Here is a 25,553-nt window from a genome sequence, read left to right as displayed (position 1 = left end):
GACCCGACGTAAATGACGTTTTTTTTTTTAACGGCGCATGCGCCGTCCGTGTGGGTATCCCAGTGCGCATGCTCGAAATTAAACCGGAACAAGCCAATGCTTACGACGGTGACGTCATTCTACGCAAAGCCTTATTTGCGAACGAATTATGCAAACGACGTAACATTTTCAAAATTTGACGCGGGAACGACGACCATACTTAACATAGGATACGCCTCATATAGCAGGGGTAACTATACGCCGGAAAAGGCCGAACGCAAACGACGTAAAAAAATGCGCCGGACGTACTTTCGTGGATCGCCGTATCTAGCTAATTTGCATACTCGACGCGGAATTCGACGGAAACGCCACCTAGCGGCCAGCGTAAATATGCACCTACGATCCGACGGCGTACTAAGATGTACGCCTGTCGGATCGAGCCCAGATTCCGTCGTATCTTGTTTTGTGGATACAAAACAGAGATACGACGGGGGAACTTTGAAATTACGCGGCGTATGCATAGATACGCCGGCGTAATTCGTTTGAGGATCTGGCCCTAGAACTATAGGCAAAACCTTTTTTTTTTTTTTTTTTTTTTTTTTGGATAGTGTAAGGGAGGTTATACCCCTGTCAGTTTGTTTTCTTTTTTGCCATCTGTGTCCCATTGGTGAGATTTACCTTGGCTTCCTACCCCATAGAACAGGAAGTGAGAGGAAATCCCTGCAAACTTAGGGAATCCATTGGGGCCCCCAGATCACCAGAACTAGTGTTTGCATTGGGAGATTTCCCCTCTTTTACTTTTCTAGGGACAACCCAAATGTTTCTGCTTTCTCATACTTTTACTTTCAATAATAATGGTAAGTAGGACAACTAGAGAGGGTGAATCTCTCTAACGGGGACATAGACGGCAGTAAAAACCCAACAGGGGTTCTCTAATTTTACTAAAGTTTTAGTTATAGATTAAACTCCAATTTCATTTTTTTTAATACTTCCTCTTCCTGTAAAAAAAAAAAAAAAAAAAATCTAAACTTTCTGCTTAACTCTGTTGCAGATGCTCCCACCTCAGCAGCCGACCTCTGGTTCTCTTCTGTATTGAATGAGAGCTAGTGTCATTCAACCTACATCCTGTGAGCCCAGGCTGCCAATAATAAACTTCCAGTGGGAGCATCATCATGCAGCCTAGGCTCACAGTGTCACCAGCCTGGCCAGAAGACTGCAGGATAAAGCTGGTCATAGATGGATTGAATTTTGATCCCTCTATGCCCGCTCCAATTCATGAGAAGTCAATCGTTAGAATGGCAATGTTGGAAAAATTTTGTTCAATCAGTGCTACAGTCAATTGGCTGCAGCACCGATTGGTATAATCATTTGTGTTTTTTTTTGATCAGCCGGCTGGCTGGCTGATCAAAAAAATATGATCCATCTATGGCCAGTTAAACAGGCATAGAAGAGAAATGAGGATGGGGAATCGGGAGGTAAAGAGAGGCTGAAATTCTGCTTTAAGTATAATCCTTGCCTATGTCCCATGTGTTATACAGTGAAATAGGGAATTTTTTTCTTATTTTTTAGCCCTACTGTAAAGCCTGCACGATTAAAAATGGATGAACTATTAGGAAGGGGAACTTCACCTAAACTGTTGGAGAGGCCTGCAACTGGTGGGAAGAAAGAATTCAAACTGGATCCTAAGTACCAGAAAATGGCTGGTAAGCCAAGCCTCTTTTGTAATTTTGTTTTTATTATTTTAGTATGCACTAGATGTAATGTAATTAGGGCATTATATTTGACAGACAAAGATGATCCACTGAACGATGAAAGCTTTGCTTTTGGTTCCTACCAACCTACAATAGCCATGAGCCCTGAAGGACGCCCATCTCGCCGTTCATCAGTCAGGTACTGAAAATTCTGGGCTGCTAAACTGTTTGAGTAAATTTGGTTTATAAAAAGAAAACCGTTTGTCTTTCACTCGCTTGTTGTTTCACGTCTTGCGACTTAAAGTTTAAATGGAACTTTGAGGCTGGGTTCACACTAGTGCGAGTTGGTTGCAGGTTTCCCTGCATCCAATACGCATGACAGGAGACTGTGACTTGTACTCAATGGCGCTGGTTCATATATCTCCAGGGCGGAGCGGATTGTACAGGGGTGCAGTGCCGAATTCAGGAAAAAATTTGGGCCTGATTCATCCTTGAAATGGAGAACTGGGACACACCCCGGACCCCTGCTGTGAGTCGCATCTAATTAAGTGTGAACCTAGCCTAAAGCAGATCTTCACCCTGTTTTCCCTTGCCCATTTTTTTTTAAACTCCTGGGTTGCAGGGGTTGTGCACAATTCAGGTATTTGCCCACCCAGCAGATCCAGCATTGTCCTGCTGAAATCCTTCTCTCTGCTGCCACCTCTCAGATCCCGCATCGCCATGTTCCTGTGTGATGTCGGCTCTTCTGGGCTGACAGCTTTTCTGTGCTCAGCCAGCAGGCCTCCTGATGATGTGCCGCTAGGTACGCCCCCTCTTTTTGTGAATGAAAGGCTATGCCTCCTGGGATATGTGACATGTACAGTATATCCCAGCAGACACAGGGATCACAGTGCATATCATTTCCCTTGGGGAGTGGGCCTGAAACCTCTAAACATTAAAGCAGTAACAAACCCAAAAGCAAACATATATTGAAGCTTACCAATTCTAAGATATGATAGCTGTGTTCGTGTAATTGGTAAGCTGCAATATAATTCATTTTTGGTTGAATAACGTTAAAAAGAAAAAAGAAAGGTAAGCAAATGGAAAAAATAAGAGAGTGATATTTGTGTAGAGGGTGACGGGGTGAAGATCTGCTTTGAATATGGAAGTTGACATGCTTTTAAAGGTAAAAGCTCTGGGACTGATCTGGGCTCACTGCTTACATAGTCACTGACCTGAAGCAATTGTACAGATAAAAAAGTCTTAAAGCCTGACTCCAACCAAAATGTAATTTTAGTTTAGGATCCTCTTTGTGTGACCGGAAAGTCTGCTGATAGAAACTCAGATGGAAACGCCTGTCCGATGTTTTAACCCTCCCCTACCTTATGCACAAATTGTATTTTTATTTTTTCAATACATTTGTATTGAGTTTCAAATATAAGAGCATACAAGATGCAATATAGTAGAGGCAAAAAAAATTGGTTGCCATGAGAGTGTAATTCAAAGAAAAAAACAACACACTTGCAATAATAAAGTACAAAAGGGAGCAACTCTTTAATCCTATGTACGAAATACATCAAAAGTTGTGTCGATACCATTTGAGCCACGTTGACCAATGCTTGCTAATGAGGCGGCAAACATACGTTCGTAAGAGCTGTGATTGTGCACCAGGGATATTACTTTGGTTAGTAGAATCCGGTCGGTAGACTTCCAGTGACGTGTAATGGTTAATCTGGCAGCTAGGAGTATGTGAACAGTCACATAGCATAATTGATAGGGTATATCTTCCATACCTATGCTTAACAAGGCAATTTCTGGAGACAGGCCTATCAAGGTTATAGTAACTTTACTGATAAGTGTGAATGTTTCTGACCAGAAGGTCGAAAGCTTATTGCAACTCCAAAGTAAATGTATTAAGCTGCCTATTTCACCGCAGTTCCTCCAGCGGGAAGGTGATGTTGATGAAGCGAATGTGTGAATTTGGGATGGGGTACCAACAGAGGTTGAATTTAAGGGTAAGTTCCCACAGGTTGGTGGATCGGGTCACTTTGTAACTAGAGGATAGTGCAGCTGACCATTAAAAGGGACTGAATGAGCGACCTATATCTTTTTCCCATTTTATCATTGGAGGAAGTTTGACAAAAGTGGTTTTATCCTGTAGAATTGTGTGATACCCTTGAGATTTGTCAGAGGATAGATATTTCCATGTTTCGTGTATATAGAAATGAAGGTGTGGATTGCGCATTATGCAGTAGGTTATCTGCATGAATTTAAAGTAGTCTGGCAGGAATATAAAATTATTTTTGCAGGAATGTAAATAGTTTCAAAAGATTGTCAGAGTATAGATCTGAGATCTGTCTAATTCCCTTGTTTCTCCATGAATGTGTGGAGAGGTTGGGAATAAGCAGGGATAGCGTGGATATAGGTGCTGGAATTTCACGAGGCGTATATACCCTTTGGTTGATAAAGGAGAGAACTAAGGGCTAGTTTTTGGACTTTTTAGGCACGATTTGGTTGGTCAGAATATATTTACGCAAGAAAAGATTTTTTCTAAAAAATAGATTTGTTTATTTAGATATAAAATATCATAATATGTAGAACAAAATAAAGAAGAAAAAGTATTGCCGTTTCCAGCACAAAAAACTATCTAAAAGGCTAACTAGGCAAGCCTATCCATAAACAATGACAGGAATTTGTACATAAAATATAACAATGTATCAACAATGAAGTTGAACACTTCCAAAGAGATTTGGAATAAGGTGCATAAATGTGATTAGTAGTCCTGTCGCGTTGTGGAAATGCAGGCAAAAATATGTCTGCGGTGGTTTGGCTTGCTGCGTTGGTGGACTCGACCGGTTTCGCGCTTTAACAGCGCTTCCTCACGGAGTCAGCAGTGTAGTTTTAACTATAGGACAACATTGAACAATAACATACAAAAAAATGAATAAAAAACAGTATATCAATAATAGCGCTGATAAAGCAGTAGAATAAATAAGTATACACAGAGATATATACACGGGCAAGTGGAGGTAGAAGGGGAAGGTAAGAAAATGGGGAGGGGGGGAGGGGGGGGGGAGGGAAGGTGAAGAGTAAGGAAAGAATGGGAAAGAAAGGGGGGGGGGGAAGGGAGGACGTAAGGGGGTAAAGACAGGGAAGGGAAAGGGAAAAAGGAAGAAGCATAAAGTCCTGATAGGTGAATGCAACCCCAGAGCATTTCCTCAATGATGCAGTGGGAGCGAGGGTGCGTGTGTATATAGAGTATAGAATAGTCTTGGGGAGGAGGGGATAATAAGATAAAGCAGCTGATATAGTATCTATATCAGCTGCTTTATCTTATTATCCCCTCCTCCCCAAGACTATTCTATACTCTATATACACACGCACCCTCGCTCCCACTGCATCATTGAGGAAATGCTCTGGGGTTGCATTCACCTATCAGGACTTTATGCTTCTTCCTTTTTCCCTTTCCCTTCCCTGTCTTTACCCCCTTACGTCCTCCCTTCCCCCCCCCCCCTTTCTTTCCCATTCTTTCCTTACTCTTCACCTTCCCTCCCCCCCCCCTCCCCCCTCCCCATTTTCTTACCTTCCCCTTCTACCTCCACTTGCCCGTGTATATATCTCTGTGTATACTTATTTATTCTACTGCTTTATCAGCGCTATTATTGATATACTGTTTTTTATTCATTTTTTTGTATGTTATTGTTCAATGTTGTCCTATAGTTAAAACTACACTGCTGACTCCGTGAGGAAGCGCTGTTAAAGCGCGAAACCGGTCGAGTCCACCAACGCAGCAAGCCAAACCACCGCAGACATATTTTTGCCTGCATTTCCACAACGCGACAGGACTACTAATCACATTTATGCACCTTATTCCAAATCTCTTTGGAAGTGTTCAACTTCATTGTTGATACATTGTTATATTTTATGTACAAATTCCTGTCATTGTTTATGGATAGGCTTGCCTAGTTAGCCTTTTAGATAGTTTTTTGTGCTGGAAACGGCAATACTTTTTCTTCTTTATTTTGTTCTACATATTATGATATTTTATATCTAAATAAACAAATCTATTTTTTAGAAAAAATCTTTTCTTGCGTAAATATATTCTGACCAACCAAATCGTGCCTAAAAAGTCCAAAAACTAGCCCTTAGTTCTCTCCTTTATCATTTATACTAGGACGTGGCACCCTCTTTTTACCTTATAATATCCACATGCACACTACATGTGAGGATATTGTCATCTCTTCTCTTTCAAATACCCTTTGGTTGCGTTTTAAGATAAAGTAATTAAAAACTGCAACCATTGCAGCAATAGTGGGGGAATAAGTTGGGCTATAAGGTTTAATTTTGGGTTTGCTGATGAGCCATACACTTAAATCCTGACCCGGATCTGCATAGCTTCAATGTCTTGCCAGATGCATGTAGAGCAGGGATATGCAATTAGCGGACCTCCAGCTGTTGCAGAACTACAATTCCCATGAGGCATAGCAAGACTCTGACAGCCAAAAGCATGGCACCCAGAGGCAGAGGCATGAAGGGACTTGTAGTTTTGCAACAGCTGGAGGTCCGCTAATTGCATATCCCTGATGTAGAGGATTTATTAAACCAGGTCTTAAGTTGTGCTGGGCTGGAAGCGGTGTGATAGTCCCTAAAATGTATGTATCCGGCTCCTCCCACTAGTCTGTTTAGCCAGGTTAGCCATGGAGCTTCTGATTTTCGTATTTTGCCACACAAATTTCCCCAGAGTAGATTGTAAAGATGTAAAAAAGGATAAGAGCACAGGTATAGGTACAGATCTAAATATACAAAGAACTTGTGGTAGTTTGAGCATTTTTTTTATGTGGCAAGTCTGCCTGATTATGTGAGATACAGCTGGAAAATACCATCCAATTCCCTGGGAAGGTTATTTAAGAAGGGGGTATAATTTGCTTGAAATAGCGTTGACACTGATTTAGTAAGTTTGATACCTATATATGAGATAGAATCTTGAGCCCATATATACTTGTAGGTTTTGCTCAAGTTGAAATGATGCTCTGGTGATAACCCTAGGGGCAGTATAAAGGACTTGGTGGCATTGACCTTTATACTAAGATACAGAACTGAAATCAAGAGCTTTATTTACCAAAGCCAGGGAAGTGTCAGGATTGGTTGGCATAAGAATGACATCATCTTCAAACAGATTTATTTTGTGGATGGAAGAGCTTATTGTAAATCCTTTTAATGTCACTGTGAGATCAAATTTTCTCTGCTAATGACTCATGACTAAGTTGAAAATTAAAGGCGAAAGGGGACAGCCTTGCTTGGTGCCATTAGAAATACTAAAGGATTTAGATAACATTGATGAGCAGTATATAGGGCCATAATTGCTTATAGGATGTGACCTTGGAATCCAAATTATGCAGTGTTTTATCTAAATATAACCAGTGGACTCTACGTCTAAGGATAACAGAAGAGAAGGCATTTTGTGTCTTTCAGTGTGATGAATGATATTCATCATCCTGCGTTTGCCGCCCTTTGGTGAGCCCTGATTGATCTGGATGAATAAGGGAGATAAGTAAGTCAAATAATCTGTTGGCTATAACTTTGGCGTACAGATTATTATCATGGTTAAGCAGAGAAATTGGCCTAAAGTTTTGGGGAGAATTGGGTTCTTTACCTGGCTTCGGTAAGGTGATAGTTAAGGCATTTAGCATTTCTGCCAGAAAAGTTTCAGAGGAAGTAGCGGCATTGAATACCTGCACTATGTGTTCTACTAGTAAAGGTTTGAATTGTTTGTAGTACTCTCCTATAAACCCACCAGGGCCAGGAGCTTTATTGTTTGGAAGGGAATCGATGGCCTTCTCAATTTCAAATACTGTGAATGGAGCATTGAGGGTTATCAGTTGGTCATTGGATAGGCTCGGGAGGTGGACAGAGTCAAGAAATGCCTGAATAGAGGCGGTATCTGGTTGATCGAGGGTATTATCATTTCTCTTCCGTTCATGGACGGACACAGCAGCCCTTGACCTTAGGGTTATATCCGCTTCCTTCCAGGAGAGTTAGGCAGGAACAAAGCACTTAAAGTGTTAACAACTTTCTTCAGTGCAGCTCCTCCCAGGGGGTATAACCCACACCCTGCTCTAGCAGCCCCAGTTTTTTTCTGCCTAATGTCAGGAGAGGACAGGCCCTCTAGAGTCCCTGTACTCTGGAGATTTTTTTGCGATTTTGTCGCTTTTTATTTTGTTCCTGCATTTTTGGATTCGTCTATCAACTGCCGACTGGGTGACAGGCTGGTTCTTGACTCTTGTAGTCCCCCCATGTTCGGCCATCGAGCGTGTGCCGGCCCTCAGCTCAGCTTTGGGTCGTCCACGACAGGCCCCATTGCTCCAGGGGTGGCCGGGGAACTACATGTTCCAGGACACACATATGACCGGTCTCTATGGCTTTGTCACAGTATGTCTGGCCGACAGCCATGCCGTTAGTGGACGTTGGTTCTGTCTGGGATACCTCCAGCTGGTGGTCACAGGACAGGCAAGTTCTGGCCCCTTGCTCAGGTAAGGTGGTATGGCTGGTGTTTTCCCCTGGGAGGTCGACTGAGGGTTCTCCCTGCTTTCCTCTCTCCCTTATTTCCTCTCCCTCCTTCCCCATTTGGGTAGCGGCTGTGAGGGGGGGCCGTCTCTTTATTACCACCGGGGCCTGTGTGTATAGCGGGGGCTGTGTTTTTTACAGTACAGGTGTTTGTGTGCTGCGCTGTGTGTATTGTGTGCTGCGCTGGGTCCTGAGTCACTGGGGGTCTTTTTAAACTGCGCAACGGCCGCCATTTTGCCGTGGTCGCGGTTTGTATGGCTCGGCGGTCATTTTCCTGTAGTCCTATGGTGGGTTTTTTCCCCTCATACGGCGGCCATCTTGGATTTCTATTGGCCTCGTGTGGCGGTTTTAGCGCTGCAAAATAGACCGCAAATCTCCCTGAGGTGACAGACTCAGCGCAGCCAGCTCTTGTGCACACCTCAGATTTTTCTCAGCTCACGCTGCACCGGGTGGGGTGGTGAGTTCCCTGGGGGGCCTCTACCTCTGTTTGCAGCCAGGAGGTGACCGGTGGGTGGTTCTGCCTTGCAGTTCCAGGTGACACAGCGGTGGGGCATTATGGAGCCTGAACCTGGTACTTCTGCCCCAGCAATGCCTGAGTTAACCCTTGGTGCCCCTCCCCCAGCCACGTCTGTTGAGGCAATGTCGGCTGTCCTGGAGGTGTTTCTCGCCAGGTTTGAAGCGGCTAGTGGCCAGAAGGGGGGTAAAAAGCGCCCCCTCCCTGAGCCTGCTTCTGGGGATGTCTCTGACACAGAATCAGGCCCTGCTATTGCATCTGGCTCTGGTTCTGTCATGTCAGATGATGCGGGCTTAACCCACGCGGACAGTGAGGATAACTCTGCCTCAGGGTCAGTTGCTGATAAGGAATTTGTTGGAGCTCTTATTTCTGCGGTGTGTGATACTCTGAAACTGGAGGATCTGGCGGAGGCACCAGATGTGCCAGTCCCTTTTGGGTTCCGCAAACCGCCTCGCACCACAAAAGTGTTTCCTTGTGTTCCTTATTTGGACAAATTATTGTACAAGGAATGGGATACGCCGCAGAAAGTTTTTGCCGTTCCAAAATACTTTGCGACCCGTTATTCCTTTTGAGGAGGACATTTTAAAAAAGTGGGTCTCTACACCGTCAGTGGACCCTCCCGTGTCCAGATTGAGCAAAGCCGTTGCCTGTGGAAGGGGGCTCCTGCCTTTAAGTACCTCGCAGATAGGAGAGTTGAGGCTGTGGCTCGCTCCATGTTCACAGTAGTGGGTTCGGCTGTGAGACCGGTTTTGGCCGGGACTCTGGTGTCGCAGACACTGACTGAACGGGCAAAGCTTTTGCTGCAGGAGCTGGAGGCACAGGATGCTTCCGAGACCTGTAAGGACCTGGCCGCACAATTGGTTCAGGGTCTAAAATTTGTCTGTGAGTCGGTCCTGGATATGCTTCCCTTGCTCTCCAGGCCCTCCGCCTATGCGGTGGTACTGCGCCGCCTTGTATGGCTGAAATGCTGGTCTGCGGACCAGTCCTCCAAGAAGGCCTTAGTGGATTTGCCCTTTAAGGGTGAACGGCTTTTCGGGGCATCCCTGGATGACATCATTAAGGATGCCACAGGTGGTAAGAGCACGTTGCTCCCACAGTCTGGGAAGGGCAAGGAGCCTCGCCGTAAGCAAGGGCCCTCCTTTACTACTCCCAATCGTTTTTTTCGTGCACCCAGTGCGGCGGGAAAAAGTTTGCAAGGTGCTAAGGCCCCCGCTGCGGGGCAGAAGCGCACCTGGTACCGCAAGCCCGCTTCCGCATGAAGGTCTGCCCCCGCCCGTGTCTCGGGTGGGGGGCAGGCTTCGCGAATTTGCGGCTCGGTGGAGGTCTCTTCTTTCCGATCGTTGGGTTTGCGAAGTAGTTTCCTCGGGGTACAAGATAAAGTTTCTCTCTTGTCCGCCAAACAGATTCTTTCCTTCCAACCTCCAGCTTCCTCCGGTTCGCCAGAGGGATCTCTCAGGGGCTGTCCAGGATCTCCTGGGCGGGGGAGTGATTGTGCCAGTTCCCTCGCAGGAGCGGTTTCAGGGGTTTTACTCCAATCTGTTCGTGGTCCCCAAGAAGGAAGGGGTCCGTCCAATCCTGGACCTCAAGGCCCTCAATTGTTTTGTCAAGGTACAAAAATTCAGGATGGAGTCGGTTCGCTCGGTAATAGCGGCACTCCATTAGGGGGACTTTCTGGCATCCTTGGATATCATGGACGCGTACCTACATATTCCCATATGCACAAAGCACCAGAGATTTCAGCGCTTTGCGATCGGGGAGGACCACTTTCAATTTGTGGCCCTCCCGTTCCGCCTGGCATCGGCACCGCAGGTTTTCACCAAGGTGCTCGCCCCGATACTAGCCCTGCTGAGGCAGCGAGGGATTGCTATCGTGGGATATCTGGACGACCTTCTCCTGCGAGCTTCCTCAGGCTCAGAATTAGAAGAGGACGTGTCTATCACGTGTCAGACTCTCCAAGAGTTCGGCTGGCTTCTGAATACCCAGAAGTCAGTGTTCCGTCCCAGAGACTGGAATACTTGGGATTAGTCCTGGACGCCGCGGAGGCGAGAGTGTTCCTCCCGACGGAGAAACTGAAGACCCTGCAATCTGCAATGAAGCAGTTGTCGACCCAGAAGTGGTCGTCTCTTCGATTCTGCATGAGGGTTCTGGGTCTGATGGTGGCCTCTTTCGAGGCGGTCCCGTATGCCCAATTCCACACCAGGGAGCTACAGAAGGAAATTCTGTCACGTTGGGACAAGCTCCTGTCTTCTCTGGTCAAGTCTTCCCTGGTGTGGTGGCTGACGTCTCCGGTAATTCGGACCAGGAAGTCTTTTCTGCCGTACGGCTGGACAGTGGTCACGACGGATGCCAGCCTCTCCGGTTGGGGGGGGGCGTTTGGGGCACCCAGTCAGCCCAGGGGCGCTGGACTCAAGAGGAGTCCCGCCTTCCGATAAATATTCTGGAGCTCCGAGCAATCAAGCTGTGCCTTGCCAGGTGGTCCCTGGATCTGCAGGACCGACCGGTCAGGATCCAGTCCGACAACGCCACGGCCGTGGCGTATGTCAATCATCAGGGAGGCACACAGAGTTCAGCTGCAGCGACTGAGGTCGCGCACATCTTTCGTTGGGCCGAAAGGTCCGTTCCGGCTCTATCGGGCGTGTACATTCCGGGAGTTCAGAATTGGCAAGCCGACTTCCTAAGTCGCACAACTTTGGACCAAGGAGAGTGGCCTCTCCACCCGGAGGTGTTTCAGAGTCTGTGCCAAAAATGGGGCACTCCAGACGTGGACCTTCTAGCGTCCCGTCTCAACCGGAAGGTGCCACGGTCCGTGGCCAGGTCGAGGGACCCATGGGCAGACGCGTAAGACGTGTTGGTGGCACCTTGGGGTCACTATCGCCTACTTTACGCCTTCCCTCCTCTGAAGCTTCTTCTTCGCCTGCTGCGCAGAGTGGAACCCGAAGGGATTCCAATAATCCTGATCGCCCCAGATTGGCCGCGCCACTCCTGGTACGTGGACCTGGTGCGTCTGGTGGCAGACGTCCCCTGGCGTCTACCCCTGAGAGAAGATCTTCTGTTGCAGGGTCCGATCTTCCATCCTGCTTTACAGTCGCTGGCTTTAACGGCGTGGCTGTTGAAAGCCAGGTGTTGAAGGACCGGGGCCTATCGGTCTTGGTGGTTTCTACCATGCTGCGTGCACGGAAGTGTACTTCTAGGAGAATTTACCATCGTACGTGGAAGGCCTACATCTCTATGTGTGAGGAGATGAGATGGCACCCCCGTACATATACGTGGTGTCCCGGATTCTGCTGTTTTTACAGCGGGGAGTGGACCCGGCTCTCGCCTTGAGTACGGTCAAGAGTCCGATTTTTGCTCTGGCTGTTTACTTTCAGCGACCCTTGGCAGCGCACTCCCTGGTGCGCATGTTGTGCAGGGGGTACGGCATGTGGCCCCTCCTGTGTGCCCTCCAGTGCCCCCATGGGACTTGAATTTGGTCCTCTCTGTGCTTCAAGAAGCTCCGTTTGAGGACATTCGGAAGATCCCCTTGTTGACTCTGTCACAGAAGGTGGTCTTTCTGGTAGCGATTACCTCGATCAGACGGGTGTCTGAACTGGCGGCCTTGTCCTGCAAGGCCCTCTACTTAGTCATCCATAAGGATAAGATGGTGCTGCGTCCGCAGCCTTCTTTTCTCCCAAAGGTCGTTTCGGCTTTTCACATTAATGAGGACATCCTTATGTCCTCGGCCGAAGAACCCGAAGGAGGCCACTTTACATTCCCTGGATGTGGTTCGGGCCTTTTCGAGTATACTTATCGGCTACGGCTCCGTTCCGGAAGTCGGACTCACTGTTCGTGTCGGTGAATGGTCCTAAGAAGGGTCTGGCGGCCTCGTCGGCCACCATTTCTAGGTGGATACGACAGGTTGTGCTTCAGACCTATGCCCTGAAGGAGCGGGCGCCTCCTTTTCGGGTCACGGCGCATTCGACCAGGGCGATCAGTGCCACCTGGTCGTCAGTCCACACTTTTTTAAAGTTTTACAAGGTGGATGTGAGTGCATCTTCTGATGCCTCCTTCGGCCGCAAGGTGTTACAGGCGGTAGTTTAAGGTTGGAGTTCCTCCGTTGAGTAACTCCGGTTTTGTTTGGGGTGAAGTTTGGGTTGCTGTGTTGTTTTCCCACCCCTCAAATTTTTTTGACACTGCTTGGGGACATCCCTAAGGTCAAGGGCTGCTGTGTCCGTCCATGAACGGAAGAGAAAATAGGATTTTTGTACTCACCGTAAAATCCATTTCTCTGAGTTCATGGATGGACACAACACCCACCCCTCCTTTGTTTGTACTGCTTGTTACGAACTGGGGCTGCTAGAGCAGGGTGTGGGTTATACCCGGGGAGCCACGCCCCCTGGGAGGAGCTGCACTGAGGAAAGTTGTTAACACTTTAAGTGCTTTTGTTTCTGCCTAACTCTCCTGGAAGGAAGCGGATATAACCCTAAGGTCAAGAGCTGCTGTATCCGTCCATGAACTCAGAGAAATTGATTTTACGGTGAGTACAAAAATCCTATTTTTTCAGGTTATATGGAGTGCCATAATAAGTGCTGAAGGCATCCGCTAAAGCCTGTGAGTTGGATAATTTCTGTTTAGTAAATTGGTGGTACAGGAAGGAAATGTGGGTTTTGGTCCCTTTTTTAATTTGCCTGCTTTGTTACCGCTCGCATAGGATTGTATTTTGAGGCACTTTTGATATTTATCAAAGTTTTGTAAGCGAATAGAGCAGTGGTTCTCAACCTGGGGGTCAAATGATGATTTGCCAGGAGCCACGAATACTGGGCATTTCCTAAAGCCCGCACCGCTCTCCCAGCCTTTTTGTGGCCACCCAGCAGAGCTGTCCCTGGAGCCTGTGGTCACCCAGCTGGGCTGTACCTGGAGCCGCAGCTGCCCACTCAGTTTATAGCATGACTGGGGATACATGGAAGGGAGAGGAAAAGAGGGAGGAACAAAGGAAAAAGGCAGAGAAAGAATAAGAGAGAGAGAACAAGAAAAATGGCTAAAGAGGGATGGGGGAAAAAAAAAAGAAATTTGGACAGAGAGAGGGAAAAGGGAAAGAAAGGAGAACAAAGATAGAGTGGTACAAAGACTGGTACATCCTAAAATGTACCATAAGGGGTTTCAATGCTGTACGATTTGAGAACCACTGGAATAGAGCGTAATTCAGTGCATAGTGTGAGAATTTTGGATTTGAGCTCCGTGAAAGGCCGCTGTTTAAGAGAATCTGTGGTCTGGATATCCGCTAGTAATTTGTCAATGTGCTGCTTCCTTTGCTGCTTATGATGTGCCCCATATTGTATGAAGAAGCCTTGCATATAGGCTTTATGCGCAGACCAGGCAATGTGAGGGTTAGATATAGAGTCCTTGTGTCTGAAGAATTCATTTTAGGTGTTTGCGTAGGGAGTTCACATAAGGGTAAGTCTGAAGGATCTGGGTGTTTACTCTCCATAATGATATGGGAGAGAACTTAGGGCTGTCCTTAATGGTAATGCAAATCATAAAGTGGTCCGACCAGGTGGCTGTGAGTATGGAAGAAGAAGAAACTTTTTGCAGGGTCCATTGGTCTAGTAAGAATAGGTTGATGCGTGAGTAAGAGTTGTGAGAAGAGGAGAAAAAGTAAAGTCGCGCTCTTCTGTATGCTGGCATATCAATACATCATAGAGGTGGAAAGAGGGTAGCAGTGGATTCAAAGCAGGTTTACCTCTTTTAGTCAGAGATGTGGAGTCAATGTAGGGATCAGGGGTGATGTTAAAGTCTCCACACCAAATTACCGATCCTTGTTGCATTGCCAATACTTTTTGGGAGCGTTGGGAGCATAGACAGATGAAATTGTGTAGGGGGCGTTGTTGATGGAGCCCACCAAGATGATATAGTGCCCGTCAGGATCTGTGGTGCAGCTATGACTTTGGAAGGAGAGAGAGTTTTTGACGGTGATTAGTACGCCTTTCTTCTTGAGCGGGATGTTGGCAGTGTAGATGTTCTTGTTGCAAGGAGTGTGATACAATGAAGTGGGTTTCCTGAATGGCTAGGATGTCACATTGAGCTTGTGCTGCAAATTTCCAGAGAGGTGATCTCATAGCAGGGTGATTGAGTTCATTAGCATTGATGGACAGAATCTTAATGGTCATGGTGAGGTGGAGTGGGTGGCTAAGGTACTGTTGTATACTCACAGTAGGTTTAAAGATGCTGGTTTGGACGAGGTAGGTAACTTCTTCAGAGTTTACTGGTAGGTAGTTGGGGTGCAAGTGAATGCTGATAACCGAAGGTAGGTAGCACAGGAGGGTTCACATGACAACCAGATGAGAACTGTGGTTGCAGGTCAAAGGAAAACAACTGGAGCTAACCTGAAAAGGAGAACAGTGCTCCCCTGGGAGAGAAAAAAAAGGAACAAACAAGGTGACAGTGAACACGGTAGGTGGGGTGTACAAGCCCACACCTAAAAGGCACTTCCTATATTGTAGGCACACCTAGTGCTAAGGAAAGCAGGTCAGGGGTAAAAGGTTCTAAGAAACTAGTGGGGCCTTCACCACAAGGGGACTATCTTGTTAAGAAAGACAAACGACAGCTGTTTAGCGATGTCTGTTAGAACACTGAGGCAGTGGTTTGGTTGGTTGATCCTCTGGAGAGCTTTGGTCCATAGGCAAGGTATTAGATGGATCTGGGATGATATTCCAGGTTTGCAGGAGACCAAGGTCTTCTTGAATTGAAGCCACAATGAGCTAGATTCAGGTAGCTCGGCGCATTGTTTTGCCGGCGTATCGAATACACGCTACGCCGATGGCGCGCACAGAGCCCAGAGAAGTATTCACAAAGCACTCGCCCCATACGTTGCCGCGGCGTAGCGTTATATGGTCGGCGTAAGCACGCCTAATTCAAAGTAGGCAGGTAGTGGGCGTGCTACATTTAAATTAACCGTGACCCCATGTAAATGAAGGGCCGATGCTCAGAATCACGTTGCATATACTCCCTAAGATACGTCGGCTCAATGCTTTCGACGTGAACGTAGCCTACGCCCAGCCCCATTCCCGTACGACTTGCGTAAACGATGTAAAATTTGATGGCTGTTTCCCGACGTCCATACCTTTTTGCATGGGTTGCGTCCCCTATAGCAGGGATAACTTTACGTTGGACGTACGCCTTACGTTAACGGCGTAGATTACAGCGACGGACGCAAGTAAGTTCGTGAATAGGCGTATGTAGGTCATTTACATATTCGGCGCGTAAATCAACGGAAGCGCCCCTAGCGGCCAGCGTAAATATGCACCCAAGATCCGACGGCGTAGGAGACTTATGTCGGTTGGATGAGGCCAGAATTCAGGCGTATCTAGTATAGAGAATAGGGCGCATAGATACAACGGCGCATCTGTTCACTTACGCCGCGTATCTGTAGATATGCCAGCATAAGTGTTCTGTGAATCTAGCTCTATGTGTTTGAAGCCGTTGTGGCTGATAGATATTTTCGCTGGGACAATCCATTGATGTTGGATCTGGTGATTAAGCAGTGCTTTGGTGATTGTATTGAGTTGCCAACATCGGTTCTGGGTATATTTGAAGAGATCTGCGAATAGTTGCAGCCGGCCGTAGAGGTTAGGTTGTGTGCCCAGTGCTCTTGTTTTTTGCATTACCTGCTCTTTAACGTGGAAAAAGTGAATCCAGAGAATCGCATCTCTAGGCACCGTTTCAGGTAAAAATGGTGGTTTGGGGAGCCTGTGAATTCAATCTATGGCTAATTCGATATTTTTCAAATCTGGTAAAACTTTAATCATGCCTCGTGCATAAGAGGATAGATCTTACTCTGGGATGCCACGTATCTTAATGTTGCGACAAGATCTATCCTCAATATCTTCTAATTTTATCTTTGATCCATTTAGTGTCATGTACCTGGTCTTCTACATCAATGATATCATTTACAGTAGCTGTAATGTCACCCATGTTGGCTTCAATGTGAGACATTCTGCCTTCCATTAGAGATACTGTGCCCAAATTTGTGCATTATAGAGAACATATCGGATTGCAGGGAGCTCCTTAGGGACATTAGCCGTCAAGAAGCGAGCAGACTCTGTGAAAGTCGGTCCCGTGATAGAAGCTGGAGCCTCATTCTTGCCCGTGCGCCCATCACGCCCCCTGTTTTTTTTTTTGTTTTTTTTTTTAAGTTTTTGTAAAGGCTGAGGGTTTTTTTACCTTCATGCATTCTCTCCAACAGCCCCCTCTCTAAAACTTACATGAGCTCGATCTTCCTCCAGCAATGTGCACGAGAGCCTTGGCTAATGGCTCCCGCTGCTGTCAATCACAGCCAATGAGGAATGTGGTGAGGCCGAATAGACACGCAGAGCTGTGGCCCGGGAACCCCTCATTGCTAGCTGCTTGCTCTGCGGGCACTTGGCAGGAGAGAGGGGCTCGGAGCGCTGACGGGGGACCCCAAAAGAGGAGGATCAGGGCTGCTTTATGTGAAAACACTGGACAGAGAAGGCAAGTATGATATGTTTGTTGTTTTAAAAAAAAATATATACTTTTTAATGTCACTTTAAGTCTGAACTTTCACCCTGCATGGTTACTTACTTCTTATATTTTGCCTTCCCTGGCTGCTCCTCATCAAAATGCTAATGAAAAATTCTAAATTAAAACCTTTTTCATTACATACCTTCTTTTAGGTTTAGTGGTGTCATCAGTGGTTCTATGTGCTTCTCTATGCAGTTCAAAAAGAATATAGCTGGTGGGAGGGGCCTTCAGCGTGCTGTACATGCTTGCTTAATGAAAAAAATTACTGTGCCTTACTTCAGTACTCCACTCAAGAGCCCTCAGCCCTGATGCAGGCAGTGGGTTGTCTCTTATGAGAAATTATGCAAATATCAAAATGCCTCTATGAGTGAATTTTAATCTTCCAAGAGCAGAGACATGTTATTGGTTGCAGAGTTTTAAATCGTGTTTCTTTATAAACCTCCATAATCCTATGTGTCTGAAGCTGCATTTATCTCTTGATTTGCAAACAGATTTTCTGAGGATGGTAATGAAAACTTGAAATCTGATGCAAGGTCGCTCCCTGCCACTCCAGTAGCTCGAAGTCCAGCTCATGGTGCAAAGAGTGGGGCTGATTGGTTGGGACTTAAAGATGATGATGTACCAGATCTGTCTCCTTCAGTTCCTTTAAAAGAACCATCCCCGACATCTGTAGTAATGCCAAATTCTGCTGGACGTCCCCCATCTGGGACAAAACCAGATAACAGAACCACTCCTCAGCCAAGAACCAGCCAGACTACATCCCAGTCAAAGGCCAATCAGGCTACACCACCGCCAAGAACCACTGAGACTACGTCTGTGCCAAGAGTTGGTGAAATTACACCTGTGCCAGGAACTGGTGAACCTCTACCCCAGCCAAGAGGCTCCCATGCCGTAGAAGAGCAAATAGGACAGAATCAAAGTGGACTAAAAGAGGATTCCAGAAAAGGGTTAGTATTCTAATTGGTATGCAAAATTTAAGTAAATCTAAAGTCAAAACTTTAAATGCAGAGTTAACATGCCTTTTAGATTTTAGACTTTAGAATAAATAAAAGAATAAATAAAAAATGTCAATGCCACACACATGCATATAGAAATACACATGTAGGGCTTTTGTAATGGCAATTATGCAACACATCGTAGGTATACAGCGTAAGAGAAATAATTATTAAAGTGTCACCAAGGGATTATTTAAGCGAAGGTTCACCTGAATTTTTATTTTTTTTAAAAGCCTGCAGCTGCTGACTTTTAAAAAATGGACACTTGCCTGTCCAGCGCGCACCTCGATGCTGGCAGACGAGGACGAGCAATCGCCACCCTCGGTGAGGGAATCGGGAAGCCTTGCGGCTTCACTGCCGGTTCCCTACTGCACATGCGCGAGTAGCGCGGCATGCCGTCACTGATCCCCGATCTCTCCTGGGAACAGTGCGTTTCCCAGAAGACAGCGCGGGGGGGGTGACGCAAAGGGGCGTGACCCCCCACGGTAGTCAATACCCGGAGGTGGTGCAAATACCTGTTTTATACAGGTATCTGTACCCCCTCCTCCCTGAACAGTGCCACATGTGACACCAGAGGGGGGAGGGTTCCTTTTCATTTTTGGTGGAACTCCGCTTTAAGTGCCATAGTTGACAGCCATTTCAAAGGCACATGTAATTTTAGGTCTTGACATATTTGGTATCTATTCAAGTGGTTGTAAACCCTTGTAAAAAAAACCTTGTAAAAAAAAAATGGCAATTGCATACTAGCTCATTATGAATTACTTACCTTAGATCGAAGCCCCCACGGCAGTGATTGGCCGGAGCCGCAATGAGGTCACTCCCGCGCATGCGTGCAGGAGCCGCCAGTAACCGCACACTGACTGAAGCAATGGCACGTACGTTTGCTTTAGTGTGCATCGGCACATGCAAGGGACAGGGATATCTCCTAAACCGTGCAGGTTTAGGAGATATCATGGGTAGCTACAGGTAAGCCTTATTATAGGCTTACCTTTAGCATAAAGTAGTTGTAAAGGGTTTACAACCACTTTAACTTGAGTCTCGAATTTTTATATTTAATAAAACTTGTTTGTGTGCACTAAAACACATTTGAGTGCATTTACTAAAGGAAAATATACATTTGGATAACAGTTGTGCCAATATCGGAAATATGTTCTGGATGGAGGTTTTGTATAAGTTAACAGAATTTGTGGTAAATAAGGTAAATATCCCGGTATTAGTGGTTGGAGATTTAAATAACGTGCTAAATAGAACGATGGATAGATTTCCACCGGGGACACGGAGCCCAGGGTTAGGAGAAGGGCATCTAAGTAAATTTTCGGAAGAGGTTGGGTGGTGGGACATTTGGAGGGCGAAACATCCAGATCTGCGGCAGTACTCCTGTTTTTCAAGTACATATTCCACACTGTCAAGAATAGACATGGCCCTGGGAAACTGTGCAAGTTTACAAGCAGTCAGTAAAATATCCTATTATCCAAGAGGGGTTTCTGATCACTCCCCTCTGGTGCTATCACTGAGCACAGGGAAAAAATGTCCTCCAAGTAATTGGAAAATAAGTCCCTTCTGGCTAGAAGTGATGGGAAAGCCAGAAGAAATTGGCATCAAATTAAGGGAATTCCTGGACTTCAACACAGGGACGGCATCGGAGGGAGTGGTGTGGGACGCCCTTAAGGCATTCCTCAGGGGTATATTGATCCAGCAGGTAGCTAAGATCAAGAGGAACTCTAGGGAATGGGAGGAGAAAATCAGGGAAGAGGTTCTAGAGGCTGAAAAGCAATATGTGGAAAATCCAACACTGGCTAAACAAAGGCTATGGTTGGAGAAGCAACAGGAATATAAGCTGGTGGTAAACAAGAAAGTTGAAAATAAGCGCCTATTTCAGGAGCAGAGCGCTTTTTCGGAAGGGGAAAGTGTGGGCCATACTTTGGCCCTCCTAGCGAAAACTAATATGGCGCCCTCTAATAGTCAAGACGGTAGGAGGTGGGATATCATCTGAAACATCTGTAATAGTAGACACATTTGCAGTATATTATAAAGATCTATATAGATCAAAAAAGGGGGAAGCTAAAGTGCAAATGGAAGAATTCTTCAGAGAAATAGGAACCCCAGTTCTATCAGAGGAGGACAGAAATGCTATGGAATCCCCAATTACATTATTGGAACTACAACAGGCAGTCAAAGGACTTTTCAATTTAAAAGTCCCCAGGGCCAGATGGCCTACCAGCGGAGATTTACAAGCAATACGGTGAGGTGCTGCTCCCGGAATTACTAAAAACGCTGAACTGGGCGATAGAGGAAAGCTACCCCCCTCAATGTTAGAAGCAATTATTATAGTGCTCCAGATGGAAGGGAAGGATCAACTAGATACATCATCTTATAGACCGATATCTTTGCTCTGTTCAGATGTAAAAATCTTGGCCAAGGTACTGGCAACGAGAATAAATAAATATATTCAGAAATTAATACATCCAGATCAATCTGGATTTATTCCAAATCGGTCCACGAGTATAAACATAAGAAGGCTGTACTTAAACTTACAGACTCCGACGGAGAGTGCGGGAGATAGATCTATCCTATCATTGGATGCCACCAAGGCCTTTGATAGTCTGGAGTGGGACTATCTCTGGTACGCTCTGGAGAAGTTTGGGTTTGGTCCATCTTTTATTAAATGGATAAAGCTATTGTATAATTCCCCAAGGGCCAAAATAAAAATAAATAATGAAGTTTCACAGTCGTTTGAATTGGAAAAGGGAACGAGACAGGGATGCCCACTGTCCCCCCCTCCTTTTCGCCCTGGCAATTGAGCCCTTGGCGACTGCAATTAGAGCTAGACAGGAAATACAGGGGTTCCAGAGAGGAGGAAAAAGTTGCGCTTTATGCGGACGATATCCTCCTTTTTTTGGGCAATTCTACAACCTCCCTCAAAACTGCAGTTCAAACAGTAGAAGCGTTCGGACGATTCTCGGGCCTGGTAATAAACTGGGAAAAATCAACACTCTTACCAGTGGACCCGGTAAGCAACATGGATGGGATAGGAATCCCTCAATTAAAAATTGGGGAGAAGATGGAGTATCTGGGAATCGTGGTAACACGTAACACAGAACAATTTATAAATAATAATCTAGTGCCACTTCTGGGTAAATTTAAACGCAAAGCGGATATATGGGGACACCTGCCACTGTCGGTAGCCGGCCGCAGCAATCTCATCAAAATGATCTGGATGCCACAATTGCTTTATATACTTCACAACTCCCCAGTATGGATTGATAACCAATGGTTTAAGAAGATAGAGACCCTCTTTAGGCCCCTAATCTGGAAAAAGGGAAAAGCAAGGATTAGTCTCCGAACGTTGCAATTACCAACAAATAGAGGAAGGCTAGCGGTCCCACACCCCTATAGTTACTTCTTGGCGGCACAGTTGCAGCATTTGGGGGGGTGTAGCATAGAGGGGGGAGGAAACGCGAGTGGGAAAATGATACTAAGAGGGTCCCCACATAGATCTGTAATAGAGACCTTAGAGGCCAACTCTTTCTTGGTAAAAAGCCCAACAGTAAAAATGATGGCAAGAATATGGCAAGCAGGAAAATTAGCTTTGGGCTATAAAGGACTAACAGAATATTCTCCATTATGGGAAAACAATAACTTAAAAGAAATTATGGCCATGGGGAAACTAAAAGCATGGGATAAACGTGGGATAACCAGAGTGGCACAACTGTACACAGGTTGCACATTAAAACTCTTCTCAGAGCTAAGTAGTGAATATAGCATTCCAAACTCCATGTTTTTTACCTATTTGCAGGTCAGACACGCACTACAAGCCCAATTTAAGCTACAGCCGGTAAGATGGCAAAAGCTCACGCATCTCCAAAGACTAATCAAGATGGGGGTCTTGAAGGGTCTTATCTCAGAATTATTTGAACGGATCAGTGATCAGTTAATAGGAAAAGAGAAGTTAAGCAGGAACAGACAGAGGTGGGAGGAGGATATTGGCCTCATAACGAATGACCAATGGGACAGGATATTGGAACTGGGGACAGTAGTTTCACTAGCCCCGTCACAACGGGTCTCCTATTTATTCCTCCTCCACAGGGTTTATTATACCCCCAAGAAATTATATGGATTTGGATGAAAGTCAGATGATAAATGTCCCAGATGTCAAAATACAGGGGATCTCATCCATATGATGTGGAAATGCCCAAAATTGCATAGATATTGGGTTAAGATTCTGGACATTATAAATGCAACCTTTGGAATTACTCTGGAACTCAAAGCCAGGGTTTGCCTATTAGGATGCATTGAGGAGAGAATGGGGCAGTGGGATATATTAGAAGCAGCTATAAGATGTCTGTTCCAGGTGAGGAAATTGATAGCACTAAAATGGCAAGCACAAAATCCACCCACAGTAGCGGAATGGCTTAATGTAATGAACAGCACAATAGGGAAGGAGAGGGGAACATGGATTAGATGTGGTAACCTTAAAAAAATGAATGCAATATGGGAGCACTGGTAAAATAGGCCGCTCACTTTAATTAAGGAAAGACTGGTAAAGAACAATTTAAGGAAAAGAACAGGATTAAAAACATGTATACACTTTAAAAGTAAGATAGGAGGGAGGGGTTGGGATTGATGGATATTTTTAGCTTTTGTAACTAATTTTTTGTATGCAAATAAAATGCACTGAGTGTAAAATATGGATTTATATTTTCTGTTTTGTATTTGTATGGAAACAATAAAAAAAGTATTGAATTTAAAAAAAGGAAATATGTTCTGGAAATATACATATATTTTTAAGTTAAAAATGCATACTTTTACCAAGTGTGCAAAATTAAATGAAAACATGTCTCAGGTAGTGAAAGCTTAGGCCCCATACACACGAGAGGATTTATCCGCAGATACGGTCCAGCGGACCGTTTCCACGGATAAATCCTCTCAAAGATATCCGCTGATTTCGATGGGATGGAGTGTACACACCATCGCATTGAAATCCGCGCGGAAATCCTCTGCCGATGACGTGTCGCGCCGTCGCCGCGATTATGACGCGGCGACGGGCGCGACGCTGTCATATAAGGAATTCCACGCATGCGTCAAATCATTACGACGCGTGCGGGGAATCCCTTTGGACGAATGGATCCGGTAAGTCTGTACAGACGAGCGGATCCATCCGTTGGAATGGATTCCAGCAGATGGATATGTTGTGCAGCACAGCAAATATCCGATCTGCTGGAATCCATCCCAGAGGAGATTTCTCCGCGGAAACAGATCCGCTGGCGTGTACACACCATAGGATCTATCCGCAGAAACCCATTTGCTGGGATTTATCTGCGGATGGATTCTATCGTGTGTACGGGGCCTTAAAGCGCACTTGAACAGTTTTTCTTATTTTTGGGAGGTGTGTAGAAAGGTGATGACCTCTGTGTGGTGTTTTTATGCTGTCTGGGTTCATCTTGGGTTGATTTTGTTCCCTCACTTCCTTCCCTCTGATGACCAATGCCTTTAGGACCAGAAGTGAGTATAACCGCCCCAACAATCCAAACCTAACAAAGGTTCCAGTTTTTCCTACTGGTTATGGGTGAAGGTAGTTTTTGATGGAGTGGAAAGGGATTAAGAATGCCTGTAAGGTCTTCTTTTTTGTAGTCTTCATACCTACTAGTGAGATTTACCTTCTCTGTTTGTTCTGGTGATTATCAGTGAGAGTGAAAGAAAATCCCACATTTGAATGAATCATCAGAACATGAATTGTAGTGAAATCTTCCAGTGGGAAACTAGTTCTTCTGACCCCAGTGACTACGAGAGGGAATTCCCTCACTTTGGAGGGTTTTTCTTTCTCTTTCTGTTGTGGGTCTGGGACTGGAAAGAAAGGGAGATCTCCCCCAACTGGAGGAAGATGGCAACAAGAAAAACTGTTATAAACCCTCCTTTACTGTATCCAAAATGGAAATGCAAAATTTGCCAGTTCTACTTTAAAGCTGAAGTATAATTTGCTTAAATATTACTTTTTCTAGTTGCTCCCACCCTTTTCTACTATATCATGCTAATTTTTCATTTTTTAATAAATGCTTTTCATTTTTTTTTATCCCTATATTTAGCACCATCAATCTTTCCCTCAACTCTGACCAGTTTTTCAGTCCCGACTGCTGAAAAGCATCCCCACAGCATGATGCTGCCACCACCATGTTTCACTATGGGGATGGTGTTCTTTGGGTGATGTGTTGGGTTGGGTTTGCGCCAGACAAAGCATTTTTCTTTGATGGCCAAAAAGTTTAAATTTTAGTCTCATCAGACCAGAGCACCTTCCTCCATACATGTTGGGAGTCTCCCACATGCCTTTTTGTTTTTTGCTGAAAGTAATGGCTTTCTTCTGGCCACTCTGCCATAAAGCCCAACTCTATGGAGCGTATGGCTTATTGTCATCCTATGTACAGATACTCCAGTCTCTGCTGTGGAACTCTGCAGCTCCTCTAGGGTTACCTTAGGTCTCTGTGCTGCCTCTCTGATTAATACCCTCCTTGCCTGGTCTGTGAGTTTTGGTGTGCAGCCGTCTCTTGGCAGGTTTGCTGTTGTGCCATGTTCTTTCGATTTGGTTATGATAGATTTGATGGTGCTCCTAGGGATCATCAAAGATTTGGATTTTTTTGTATAACCTAACCCTGACTTGTACTTATTAACAACATTGTCCCTTACTTGTTTGGAGAGTTCCTTGGTCTTCATAGCAGTGTTTGGTTAGTGGTGCCTCTTGCTTGGGTGTTGCAGCCTCTAGGGCCTTTCAAAAAGGTGTGTGTATATGTAATTTCAGATCATGTGACACTTGGATTGCACACAGGTGGACATCATTTCACTAATTATGTGACTTCTTAAGGTAATTGGTTGCACCAGAGCTTTATATGGGCTTCATAACAAAGGGGTTGAATACATATGCACATGCCAATTATCAGTTTTTTTACTTATGAAAAATGTCTATTTTTCTAATTTAACTTCACCAACTTAGACTATTGTGTTCTGATCCATCACATATAATTCAGATTAAAAAAAAACTTTGAACTAAAGGCTGTAATGTAACAAAAAAAGTAAAAAGCCAAGGGGGTGACTATTTTTGCAAGGCACTGTATGTTGTAGCAATGTGTGGTGATTTATCTCAACAACCTTCTCATATATTTAAATTCCCTAGAGAACCACCTCACATATGTCTCCGTGTGCTACAGGGGCTGAGAGATAATAACCTGTATTGCAAGTTGGAAAAGTGCGAGTTCCATCGTGAACAGGTTACATTTCTGGGTTATGTAATTTCTACTACTGGTTTTTCGATGGACCCAGAGAAACTAG

The 25,553-nt window shown here is 45.3% G+C and overlaps 1 protein-coding gene across 4 annotated transcripts in view; it reads left to right on the top strand.

Annotated features, from left to right (window-relative positions):
• The window catches only part of FBF1 (Fas binding factor 1), a 145,834-nt gene that overhangs the window by 53,801 nt on the left and 66,480 nt on the right, over positions 1–25,553 (top strand). For all 4 annotated transcript variants that reach the window (XM_040329970.1, XM_040329971.1, XM_040329968.1 and 1 more), the window contains 3 exons: positions 1,549–1,682; positions 1,767–1,869; positions 17,733–18,188. In XM_040329970.1, the coding sequence (XP_040185904.1) occupies positions 1,549–1,682; positions 1,767–1,869; positions 17,733–18,188 (693 nt within the window). The remainder of the gene's footprint in view (positions 1–1,548; positions 1,683–1,766; positions 1,870–17,732; positions 18,189–25,553) is intronic.

The sequence above is a fragment of the Rana temporaria genome, chromosome 12 (assembly GCF_905171775.1).
Source record: "Rana temporaria chromosome 12, aRanTem1.1, whole genome shotgun sequence".
In the NCBI taxonomy this organism is placed as follows: domain Eukaryota; kingdom Metazoa; phylum Chordata; class Amphibia; order Anura; family Ranidae; genus Rana; species Rana temporaria.
Note: the sequence above shows the minus strand (reverse complement) of the source record. Positions and strands in the feature narration are given on the sequence as shown.